The 12520-nt window shown below is 44.2% G+C and overlaps 1 protein-coding gene across 2 annotated transcripts in view; it reads right to left on the reverse strand.

Annotated features, from left to right (window-relative positions):
• Positions 1-4780: 4780 nt before the first annotated feature.
• LOC141121849 (uncharacterized) overlaps positions 4781-12520 on the reverse strand; it is a 380396-nt gene continuing 372656 nt past the window's right edge. For both annotated transcript variants that reach the window (XM_073611590.1, XM_073611589.1), the window contains exon 10: positions 4781-6586. In XM_073611590.1, the coding sequence (XP_073467691.1) occupies positions 5517-6586 (1070 nt within the window). In that variant the 3' untranslated portion in view covers positions 4781-5516. The remainder of the gene's footprint in view (positions 6587-12520) is intronic.

Here is a 12520-nt window from a genome sequence, read left to right on the forward strand (position 1 = left end):
ACCATGCACACTCCTCTCTTGTATATACTGTCCCCATCATACCCACCACACTGCTTCTGCCACTCTGCATGTTGCAGAGCTCGGTGCCTCTAAGCTTCGGCCTGCCACAATAATGTTGGCTCCCATGAGGCAGCCATCTTTAAACCTGGGGGACCCATGATCTTCAATTGCCCGGAGGCCCCATGAGTTATCAGTCAACCCCTGGCCCAGACTGTGGCTACCCAGCAGGGTTGCTCACTGTAATTGTAAGCCAAGAGTTTTAACTTTGTTGACTCTGATGTAAAGGGGGACTCTTGTGATTAACTCCATATGATTAGAAATGTTATTTAATCACAAAGCATATGTATAGTGTATACTACATAAATACATAAAAATTACCTTGCATTGTACAGAGGTAATGAATTTAATGTACTACTTAAAAAAAAAAAATTGCCGTGCGCTGCTAATGTGTTCAGGTTTGGCTTGAAGAAAAGGTGGCAACCCTATACTGGGTATCAGGGAACTCATGCCCATTGTAACTTGCTAACTGGAGTGAGATTCTTGATTGGCGGAGGAGGAATGAAGGGAGAGCTTTCTCTGGGAAGATAAAACCAGCTATAGTACAGTTCTCACAGCCTGCAATACTGCTGACCACCACTGGAGGGAGACTCTCCCACATTTAGCTGGCTAGACACACACAGGCAGATACAAATCTTTCATACATCTGATACAATCTAATGAGTGTGGCGCAGACAAGTGATCCCCAAACACTTCAGAGGATCCCCCAAGTGATCCTTCAATATAGAATCCTGGTGTGATGTGATGACTTCTTCCACTGCCCCTCCACCCCCGCGCACACAAGATTTAGGGCAGATTGGATGAAGTGTGTGATGTCAGTGGTGTGCCGGGCAGTGATACACACACACATACAGATCCCTGTCTGCCAGATACAATCACTTCCACACACTGACAATAATCTGCATTAGGGAGGAGCTCCGTGTCTGAACAGAAGATTGGATGAACATTGGCTCCTCCCACATTCTTCTGAACATCAAAGTTTACGGCATTTGGTGCAGATGAATGTGACGGCTTCTGGCTGTTACTGGTTTCTAGGGAAGCAACAACTGCCTGCAACAGCTGCGTCCTTAGCAACCACCGACTTCACCCCACCCATTCCCTTACATGGCCACGTAGGCAAATGGGTGGGTTATAGATCATGACATCATTGTCTGAATATGACCATATCTGGGCAATGATGTCACCACTATCCCCGCCCTTTCTTTATATAGCTGATGACAGCTCAGGACGCTATCAGTCAGCGAGTGTTACCGTCAGAGATCGCTCCTGTGTGGCGGGTCACTGGGGGGGTGGCATCAAGATTGATGATGGATTTACAACAAGGGACTTTTTGGTTTGTTTGTTTTTTTCTAAATAAAGGACGTTGAGTGTTTTTATTACTTTATTTTATTTTTTGTGAATGAGTAGAGGTGCTATGTACTATGTTCCCCAAACTCATTCATGTAGGTTGTAGTACCTGGGCAATTCTAGATTCTGATAAGAGTCCCTGCCCACCAACCCCCACATCCACCAGGCCAGGGTTGTGAGGATGAGGCCCTTTCCCTCATCAACATGGGGACAAGGTACTTTGCCTTGGGGGTCCCCCTGGAAAAGCACCCCATATTGAGGGCACATGGCCTGGTATGGTTCAGGAGAAGGGGGGAGCTTCACGCCTGCCCCTCCCCCTTTCCTGGTCAGCAGGCTGCATGTCTGGATTAAGGATCTGGTATGGATTTTTTTGGGGGGAGCACACTTTGTTTTGTGTGAGGTCCCCCCTTAATATCCATCTTGGACTCAGAGGGTCTGGTATGTATTTGGGGGGACTCTATACATTTCTTCATTCTTGATGTAGGACGGGCTACAGAAAAAGTGACATTTACAAAGAAATAATGAATCAGTTTAAATTGCCAGAAAATTACATTTCATTTCTGGCTTCTATTATTTTTAAACAGCACACAGACCCTCCAAAGGTCCCCCAAATACATAGAAGAACCTCGGGGGGGGGGGTCTGTGTGCTGTTTTGGCAATTAGAAGTATACGAGTATGATCTCAGGTATTAGTATGAAGACATGTCTGATGAAGGAAACTAAGGGGTCTATTTATAGAAAATTCATTGGATGAATGTGACAATCACTCATCCAGCTATTACATATTCTGGCCATAATGTAACAAAGTGATTTCCTATGATAGTCAGCGCCATCTAGTGACCATAATGGGGTATTTTTCCTGACATACCTCCATTAGTAAAAATAACACAATACTGCATTATGGCCACTAGATGGAGCCAAGGAAATCAGTGTATGAAATAAAATACATCCAATATTCATCACAGCTGGGCGAATGCTGGTCACATTCATTCAACTAATTGAAAAACTAAAAATTAACAAAAAAAAAAACCTCTAAGTGTTTGTGAAATCTTACATCACAAAATGTACTCAGCCAATGAAAGGTAATGAATCCATTTTTATTTTTCTACTGCTATCAATGGCCAACACGGTACAACACTTCATCCATGTCTTTGGTGATCTCTGATCTCCTTATGAACTCAGGGATGTACAATTCCTATCGCCTGACACCCGGGACATGCAGTTCTGAGGGGCGGACAGGTAGGTTTTCTTTTACATTTAGCCCTGCTGTGGGCAAGCAAGGAGCAGGTTTACTTGTCAGATGGAAACATTTGGGTGGCTGAGCGAATGTTTCCACCCCCCCCCGGTAAAGTGCCCCCCCCCCGACACACACCCGCTATGTATCCCGGGCTCCTCTTGCCAATCTGCGGACCCGGGACCAGCATAGCGGGTGATGATGGGTAGAGGGGAGGGAGGAGAGAGAACACACATCCGATCTCTTCCCCTTCTTCTTCCTGACCCGGAAGTGACATGTATGACATCACTTCCGGGTCCCCGTTGACAGTTTCCTCGCCATTAAAGCCGGGAAAGAATATAATGCAGTGTGATCTGTATTCCATTACATTCAGTGGAGCACAGGGGAGACATTGGGGGTCTTTTAGACCCTGGATGTCTCATTAAAGAGAACCTGTCACCAAAAAATCATCACATAGGAGACTTTTTGTCCTCTATGTCTGTGTTTCTCAACCTTTTTTTCAGTCAAGGCGCCCTCCAAAATTATGGACAGTCTTGAGGCACCACAATCTAAAATGTAAAAACTCTTCTATTAGTTCTACATAATGCAACAACATCCACACACATAGGACACCCAACGTTACAAATGATTTATTCTTCCAAAGCAAATACACTTTTGCAAACTGGTACTGACTAGTATTCCAATGTTTCTCTTCTCCCTCAGTTTTTCCCCATTACTGAGCTAATGAGAACCCAAAGCTGATGGAGAGAGGCGGGGGAGGGTCACACAAGGATGATATTCAGACAACTGACATCCTCCTTATCAGCTCATGATGTCATTGGTCTTTAGGAGGTTGGCAGCTAGAAGGTTGTAATGGTGTACAATGAAAACCTGAGGCTTTGTGTAACTAAAAGGCTTCATCCACCCTCCGGCTTGTATACAATTTTTAGGGATTTTGCCAAGGCAACCCTAAAGAAACCTCAAGGCACCCTGGTTAAAAAAGGCTGCTCTATGTAATAAAAAAAAAACATTTAAAATTATACAAAATTTAATTTAAACTCAAGCACATAACCCCCACTCCCCAAAAAAAAAAAAATTGGAGGCCCCGCCCTCACATATACACATGTGCAAACAAACTCACACATTGGGGCGCCTATGCCTGAAAACGTTGATTGCGATACACATGTTACATATCACTGCACACACCGGTACGAGAGCAATAATTCTATCACCAGACCTCCTCTGTAACACTAAACTGATGGCCTATAGGGGGCTGTTAAAGCGTCACCTATAGAAAATATAGGGTATTGAAGTTTGTCACCATTTCACAGACACACACAAATTTAAGGTTTGACATGTTGGGTAGCCTCAGTGCAACCTCGACTTTTATATTTTACAAAAAAACTGGGTAATTTATTGTGTTTTTGTGCCCCCTAAAATGAACTTCAGTGTGTTTTTTTCTGAAATTATGCGTTTCCTAGGCTTTTGCAATAATATCGTGTGACAAAAACAATTGGTACTACCACTATTTTATTCTCTAGGGTGTCTGCTTTCAGAAATGATATCATGTTTTGGGGGTTTTATATAATCTTCAGGCCTAAAATGATTTTTTTTTAAACTGTCCACCCAGACTATAGCAGAATAACGGCCAGGCGAGGGTTCCATTATGCTGACTGGATGTCATATGACGTACAGGAAGGATAAGCCGCTTGGGCACATGGTGATCGGTGGTGAGGTGTGTCACTCTGACACACCACATCTCCAATCTCAGTAAAGAGTCTATGACGTAGGCTCTTTACCATGTGATCAGCTGTGTCCAATCAAAGCTAATCACATCGTAACCAGGAAGTACCGGTTATCGACTTTCCTTTATTCATGCTGACAAGGTGCGAGTAGAGGAGAACAGATCAACGTCTCTCCTGACAGGGGGATCTGCACTGATATTTAGCATTGATTATCAGTACAGGCCCATCAGCGATGATCACCAGTAATGCCCATCAGTGCTGCATATTAGTACCTCCTCATCAGTGAAGGAGAAAACTTTCTTATTTACAAAATTTTTAAACAGAAACAAAGAAAAACTTTTTTTTCTCAAAATTCTTTTTTTTTTATTTGTAGCACAAAAAATAAAAACCCCAGTGCTAATCAAATACCACCAAAAGAAAGCTCTATTTGTGTGAAAAAAAAGATAACCATGTCATGTGTACAGTGTTACTTGACCACGTAATTGTCATTCAAAGTGTGCGAGTGCTAAAAGATGAAAATTGGCCTGGGGCAGGAAGGGGGTGAAAGTGTCCGGTATTGAAGGAGTTAAACATGTGGGCACAAAAAAATGCAAAAACAGCTCTGGTAGTGAAAAAGTTAAAGGAAACGTTCACCGTCGGGAAGATGTTACATGTTCCTGTTCCTGCAGCGGCTCAGTGATCCGAGTCCTCTGTGTGACAGCAGTGTAGGGAGAAGTTCCCCGTACCGGCTGTCACTTTATGAAAAGAGCGCGGCCGTGCCATTCATTCATAGAGCTCTGTCCTTTGCTGATGTCGGCTTGTAGTTTTCAATGAACTCCCACACTACTGCTGAGCTCTCTGGTAGATGAGGAACAAGGAGATTATCATAAGGGTCAAGGAGATTGGGACCAAGATTTGGTCCCTCGGACAAGTCGTTTTTTCAAAAAATGTCCACACCCCTGGAACTGTTTCTTACATGATGAAGATCAGGCATGGAGTATATCTGAGGTGTATATCAGGGTGTGCTTCTTCTCCTCATGAGAACTGTGATGTCCAGCAATATTCATATAGAAGACATTTCCCGCACTCAAGGCACTAATACAACTCAGGGGTTGTGTGGGATCCCTGATGTACAGGAAGACAGGACTTCAGTGAAGAACAATTCCCTCACTCAGGTCAGGAAAGTGGCTTCTCCCCCGTGTGAGATCTCTGATGTCTGTACAGATCGGACTTCTGTGAAAAACATTTCTCGCACTCAGGACAGGAATACGGCTTCTCCCCCGTGTGAGATCTCTGATGTCTGTAAAGACTGGACTTCAATGAAAAACATTTCCTGCACTCAGGACAGGAATACGGCTTCTCCCCCGTGTGAGATCTCTGATGTCTGTTAAAACTGGAATTGACTGAAAAACATTTCCCGCACTCAGGACAAGAATACGGCTTCTCCCCCGTGTGAGATCTCTGATGTGTGTAAAGATCGGACTTCTTTGAAAAACATTTCCCGCACTCAGAACAGAAATATGGCTTCTCCCCCGTGTGAGATATCGTATGTCTGTAAAGATTTGATTTCACCGAAAAACATTTCCCGCACTCAGGACAGGAATACGGCTTCTCCCCCGTGTGAGATCTCTGATGTGTGAAAAGATGGGACTTCAATAAAAAACTTTTCCCACACTCAGGACAGGAATATGGCTTCTCTCCTCTGTGAGATCTCTGATGTGTGTAAAGACTGGACTTCTCTGAAAAAGACTTCCCGCACTCAGGACAGGGAAGTGGCTTCTGCCCCGTGTGAGATCTCTGATGTGTGTAAAGACTGGACTTCACTGAAAAACATTTCCCGCAGTCAGGACAAGAATACGGCTTCTCACCCGTGTGAGATCTCTGATGTTTGGAAAGACTGGACTTCACTGAAAAACATTTCCCACACTCAGGACAGGAATACGGCTTCTCCCCCGTGTGAGATCTTTTATGCACATTAAGATCAGATTTAAAATGGAAACACTTCCCACACTCTGTACAGGAAAACCTCTTCTCTGTTGGAAGGACGGCACCGTCCCTCACAGTCTGAGGTTCCTCAGGATAAGAGGAATACGATGGTCCATCTACACTGTGTGGTGCCGGATGGACATTTGAGGTAGTCGGGTTTTCTCCTGGACTATACTGTGTGATGTCCTCATCTTCTACTTTACAGTCTGGAGACAAAGTGAGACAATCCTCTGAGGTTTTCCTCATCTTCCGTCCATCTACTAAAATAGGAATAAAAAGATTATTACTAGACATGAGCAGATTGGTTCCCCTAAACCAGGACTCCGCCCACATCAGGCAGCTTTGTCTCTGAGGATCTTACAATTCCCCCCCTCAAGGTAACTAGTAAATGGGTCCTCCGTAGGGCGGCAACTAATGATTATTTTTATAATTGATTAGTTGGCCGATTATTGATTTGAATAATTCGATAAAAACCTCAAAAAAAGGTTGGTGTATAATTTAGTTAATATTCTTGACTATCTATATACAGCGGTAAATATAAATATCCAGATATATAGTTGGATATTTAATCCACTCTGAGAATAACAGACAGATAGATGTATTATTAGAGGGAGAATCTGCTACATATCAGAATCAGAGATCAACATTATTAAAATGTAAAAAAGAGGTAAAACTCTGTTTTGCAGATGATCAGACAGGAGTGTAATATAATATGATGGATGACAGACTCCCTTGTCATAGACAGGTAGGTGGGTACAAGCTCCCTGCACCTGATGTCACTTATGCTGGCCGTATACAAACTCATTTTTCTTTCGAAAAAACATTCATCCAATTTTCTAACCATTAGTGGGGTCAAACCGGCGTTCATTTTCCACCACAGTGACAGGAAAATTCGAAGGAGCAGAACAGAAAACTTCTCACGATCGAACAAATTTTCAAATAGTGTATGTGGTTTTTGCTCAGAAGTTACATTCATTTTAAAATTGAATGTTAAAAGCAAGTGGAATTTTCTAACTACACTCGTCCATTCATCAAATGTATAAATAATTTTCATACAAATATTTGTGCGAATATTCTCGTCCAAAAATGGATCCGTGTATGGCAAGCATAGGACATTTAATAGCAGCAGCATGATTTTTTTAAATTATCTGTTAGGATGGGGTTACAAAAACAGGGTTATTACCGATTAACTCTCTTTTGCAGGAATCTTCCAGGACGGCTTACAGGGAAAGAGGCTCCTCCCACCTAGTACAGGAAACACATGGTCCACATTATAAAAGACCGCCCATAGGCCATGGCCCCTCAGTATTGACAAATAACTGAAGGCACAGATAAAATAATAAACACTTACATTGGTGCAACCACCTTAGCGTTACATAATTATTCCTACGAAACAAGGGGGAACTGACGCTGTCCTGAAAGACTCCTGGAAAAGAGCGTTAACAGGTAATAACCCTGTTTTTTTCCCCCAGTCATCTTCCAGGACGGCTTACAGAGAGGACCAAATAGAACTACCTCATCAGGATGGGACCACAGCCTGCAGCACTTTCCTGCCGAAGGACTGGTCTTGATTTGCAAGAACATCCAGCCTATAGTGCTTTACAAACTTATGAAAGCTGAACCAGGTTGCCGCTTTCTGGAGGGGCGAAGCTCCGACCCTTTCAGCCCAACATGTAGATTCTGTTCTTGAGGAATGAGAGTTGACTCCTGTTGGTGGTTGTAGAGATGCTTCTATGATTGCTGACTTCATCCACCTGCCGATAGTATTTTTGATGCCCTTTTACCTTTGTTGGGACCAGCGAACAGTACGAACAGACTCATGGAGGATCTCCACTCTTTGGTGCCCTTGATATACGCAATCACGTCTATATTATTAAACTTGGCCTCCTTATCATTTTTAGGATTACCACAAAAAGATGGGATTACGATTTCTTCCAATCGGTGGAAGCTGGAAGCTACTTTAGACAGGAAAGCAGGGTCAAGAGAAAGGATAATTTTGTCCTGAGATCTTATGCAAGGTGGTTCTGCCATTCAGAGGGCTTGAATTTCTCAGACCCTCCTAGCGGACACAAGTGCCACTAAAAGGAACGTTTTTAAGGTCAAAAGTTTTATGGGCAGTTTTCCAGTGGCTCGAATGGCTCCCTGCAAAGACTCTGTAGTAGATACGCCCCAAGAAGGGAACCTCCTAGATTTGTGAGGCCTTTGACTTATGGCTGTGTGAAACCTTTTGATTAGGGGTTCTTCTACTAGCATATGATTCAGGATGCTTGATAGAGCAAATATCTGTACCTTGAAGGTACTGACTGCAAAGCTTAGGTCTGCACCTGCTTGGAGGAATTCTAGAACCGCCGGTATCATAGGGCCTGAGATTCTGTTATTGATTGTATGCCAAACACCAGATCTTGATGTATATAGTATTGGTGGCAGCTTTCCTGCTGCTAAGGATAGTATCTATTAATCTTCCCAACAGCCCCTTCTGCTCTGAAATCTCCCTTTCAGTAGCCGGGCCATCAGAGAGAGATGGTCCACCTGTGGAAGATTCACTGTTCCCTGATGAATGAGGTCTAGCATGGAGGGGAGTCTTCAAGGATCCGTGGTGCTGAGTTTTAACAGTCCTAGGAACCAAGCCTCCGAGGCCAAAACGGAGGAAATTAGAATGACTTTCGCTCTTGAGGCTCTTATATTCCACAGTATTTTTGGTATGATCGCAAAAGGAGGAAACGCATACATTAGGTCTGTTCCCCAAGGTTGTGTATGTATATTGTTCATGTATATGGCCCGAGTGACCTCTTTTCTACTTGAAAGAAGGGCTTCAGAGCAACTTCTCCTTCCCATCCCAGATTGAGAGCATAAAAGGACTGCAGAGCTTTCATGTGAAATTGGGCCCATTGAACCCCACGGGATGGCCGCCGTCATCAATCCGAGAATCCTCATCATGTTTTGTATTGAGGTCTCCACGCTTGCTCAGAGGTCACTCGCCTCTGTGATTATCGTCATGATTTCTCCTTCCATCAGAATGATTTTAGATACATTTATTGTGTACCCCAGGAATGTTATCTTTTGGGTAAGGACTAGCTGTGACTTTTCCCAATTCACCAGCCAGCCCAGCTGCTGGAGGTGTACGATGGTCCTGTTCATGTTCTGTTCCACTTCTTTGGCGGAATCTGTAAATATCAGTAGGTCATCTAATGCCCTGTACACACGACCGTTTTTTTCCGTTGGAATGAACTCTGAAGGTTTTTCTGACGGCGTTCCGCTGAACCTGTCTTGCGTACACATGATCACACCACAGTCCGACTGTCTAGAACGCGGTGACGTACAACACGTATGACGGGACTAGAAAAAGGAGTTCAATAGCGAGTAGCCAATAGCTACCGTCTCGTACTTGCTTCAGAGCATGCGTCGTTTTTGGTGCGTCGAAACAGCATACAGAAGAGCGGTTTTCCTGTTAGAAACTGATTCCGTTGGAAAGATTTGAAACATGTTCTATTTCTAGGTCCGTCAGAATTTTCGAAAGAAAAAAGTCAGATGAGGCCCACACACGATCGGAATGTCCGCTGAAAAGATTCCGTAGGACTTTTCCTGACGGAAAGTCCGACCGTGTGTACGCGGCATAAGGGATTATTTGATTCTCCTCCGCTCTCAGAATTTGCAACGCTTCCACCAGCACTTTTGTAAAAGGCATAGTTAGACTTACCAGTGACGGTATTTCTAAGAGCCTTTCAGGACAACCTTGGAGAGAGCGTAGCTCCGCCTTCTTCACAGGAAACACATGCAGCCTTTAAATCCCTCCTCTTCCACCATGGCCTCAGTTATTGTGGTCTCCGACAACTGGAAAACAAAGCACAGAAAACCACCAAGCAACCATGATAGACACTTAAAACCACTTCTAAGATAAACAAAGGGAGGGAAGTAATGGTTGTCCTGAAAGGCTGTTAGAAATACTATCACCGGTAAGTCTAACTATGCCTTTCTCAAATCACCTTTTAGGACAACCTTGGAGAGGATAATTGAGAAACTTACCCCAGGGTGGGACTACTGCCTGCAGTACCTTCCTGCCGAAGGCTTGATCTGCGGCGGACAGTAAATCCAACCGATAGTGTCGGAGAAATGTTGAATAGCTGGACCAAGTAGCAGCCTTACAGATTTGTTCAGGCGTAGCACCGGCCCTTTCAGCCCAGGAAGCTGCCGTAGATCTTGTAGAATGAGCAGCAATACCTGAAGGGGGTATTTCTCCTTTAGCGTTATAGGCCTCTGTGATTGCCAATCTAAGCCATCTGCCCAGTGTACTTTTTGAAGCTTTCTCTCCCTTGCGTGAGCCTAAGAAAACCACGAAAAGAGCATTGGATTTTCTGAATTCCTTGGTTACTGTAAGGAAGTGTAACAAACATCTCCTCGCATCCAGACTATGAAAAACTTCTTCTCCTGGATTAGTCGGAGTTGAAGAGAAAGTGGGCAGGATTATTTCTTGTGATCGGTGAAAGGTAGAAGAAACCTTAGGAAGAAACGCTGGGTCCATTTGAAGGACCACTCTGTCTGCAAAAACTTTCAGAAAAGGTTCTGTAACTGCCAGAGCTTGGAGCTCACTGATTCTTCTTGCAGAGGTGATGGCCACCAGAAAAATTGTTTTGGAGAATCAAATTCTGCAAGGATGCCTCTTGTAAGGGTTCAAACGGAGCTCCCGAGAGACCCTGCAAAACAATAGACAAATCCCAACTGGGAAAATCTTTAAGGGCTACTGGCCTATTTCGTGCGAGTGCCCTAAAAAATCGTTAAACCAAAGCTTCTTTGGATAAAGTTCTTTCAAAATAAACAGATAAAGCCGCCACCTGAGTTTTCAGGGTGCTGGCTGCCAGTCCCTTCTCCATTGAAGGAGAAGGGACTGTTCAAGAACAGATACTGAACTCTTAACCTGGAGGCTTTTAGAAGCACACCGGGAGTTACATTTTTTCTAGACCTTCATGTATATGGCCCGAGTGACCTCTTTTCTACTTGAAAGAAGGGTCTTTACTACTTTGTCAGATAGTCCTTTTGCCTTCAAGAGGTCTTCTACAGAAACCAAGCTGTTAACTGAAAATAGTCCACTTCTGGATGGTTCACTGACCCCTGCGATAGAAGATCTTTTCTGGACAGTAGCTTCCATGGAGGTTCCGTGGCTAGATTTAACAGAGCCACGAACCAAGGCCTTTTTGGCCAGAAGGAAGTGACCAGCATCAGATTTCTCTTTTCTTCTCGGAACTTCCTTAAGACCAGTGGTATCAGAGGAAAGGGGGGAAAAGCATAGCACAGCTGGTAATGCCACGGATGGGCGAAAGCATCCATGCCTCCTGCTTAATCATCTTGGTGGAGAGAGAAGAATTTGCATACTTTTGAGTTTTGTTGGTTGGCAAACAGATCTATTTGGGGTTGCCCTCAAGCTTTGGAGATCATCAGGAAGACTTCTTGATTTAGGCTCCATTCCGCTTCCACCAGCTTCCGTCTGCTTAGCAGATCTGCTAGCAGATTCTGAGAACCTTTCAGGTGGACTGCTGATAATGAGCCTTTTGCTCCTGGTTCCCCCTTGTTTCATTATGTAGGCTACTACAGTTGTGTTGTCTGACAGTACCTGAACATGATGGCCCTTCACTACATCTTGAAAGGCTAGGAGACCCAGAAAAATTGCCTTCAGTTCCCGCCAGTTTGAGATATTTTGGGCTTCTGACTTGGACCAGACCCCCTGAGAAGTCTGACCATCCAGGTGGGCTCCCCAGCCCCAGGAACTCGCGTCCGTCATTAGACGCTTGTCCATGGGAAAGACCCAAGAAAGGCCTTTTGTCAGGTTGGACGAATTTCTCCACCACCAGAGAGCCCTCTTTACCTTTGAGGAAAGTTTTATCTGTTTTTCTAATGGTTCCTGGTATGACAAACTGTGTAGTATGTTTAACTGGAGGGGCCTTGAATGCAATCTGGCCCACTGAATGGCGGGAATCGATGCTGTAAGAAGACCCAACACCGCCATAGCTGACCTGGCTGATACTGACAGGTTGTTCTGGACCTGTTTCACCGCTGATTGGATCTTTTCCCTTTTTTCCTGCGGTGGAAAGGCTTTTTGAAGCACCGAGTTTATGGTGTACCCTAAAAACTTAATCTCCTGTGAGGGTTCCAGATTGGATTTTTCCAAATCTAGGAGCCACCCTAAGTTCTTCAGGTGATCC

Source organism: Aquarana catesbeiana, unplaced genomic scaffold (assembly GCF_042186555.1).
Source record: "Aquarana catesbeiana isolate 2022-GZ unplaced genomic scaffold, ASM4218655v1 unanchor233, whole genome shotgun sequence".
Classification (NCBI taxonomy): Eukaryota; Metazoa; Chordata; class Amphibia; order Anura; family Ranidae; genus Aquarana; species Aquarana catesbeiana.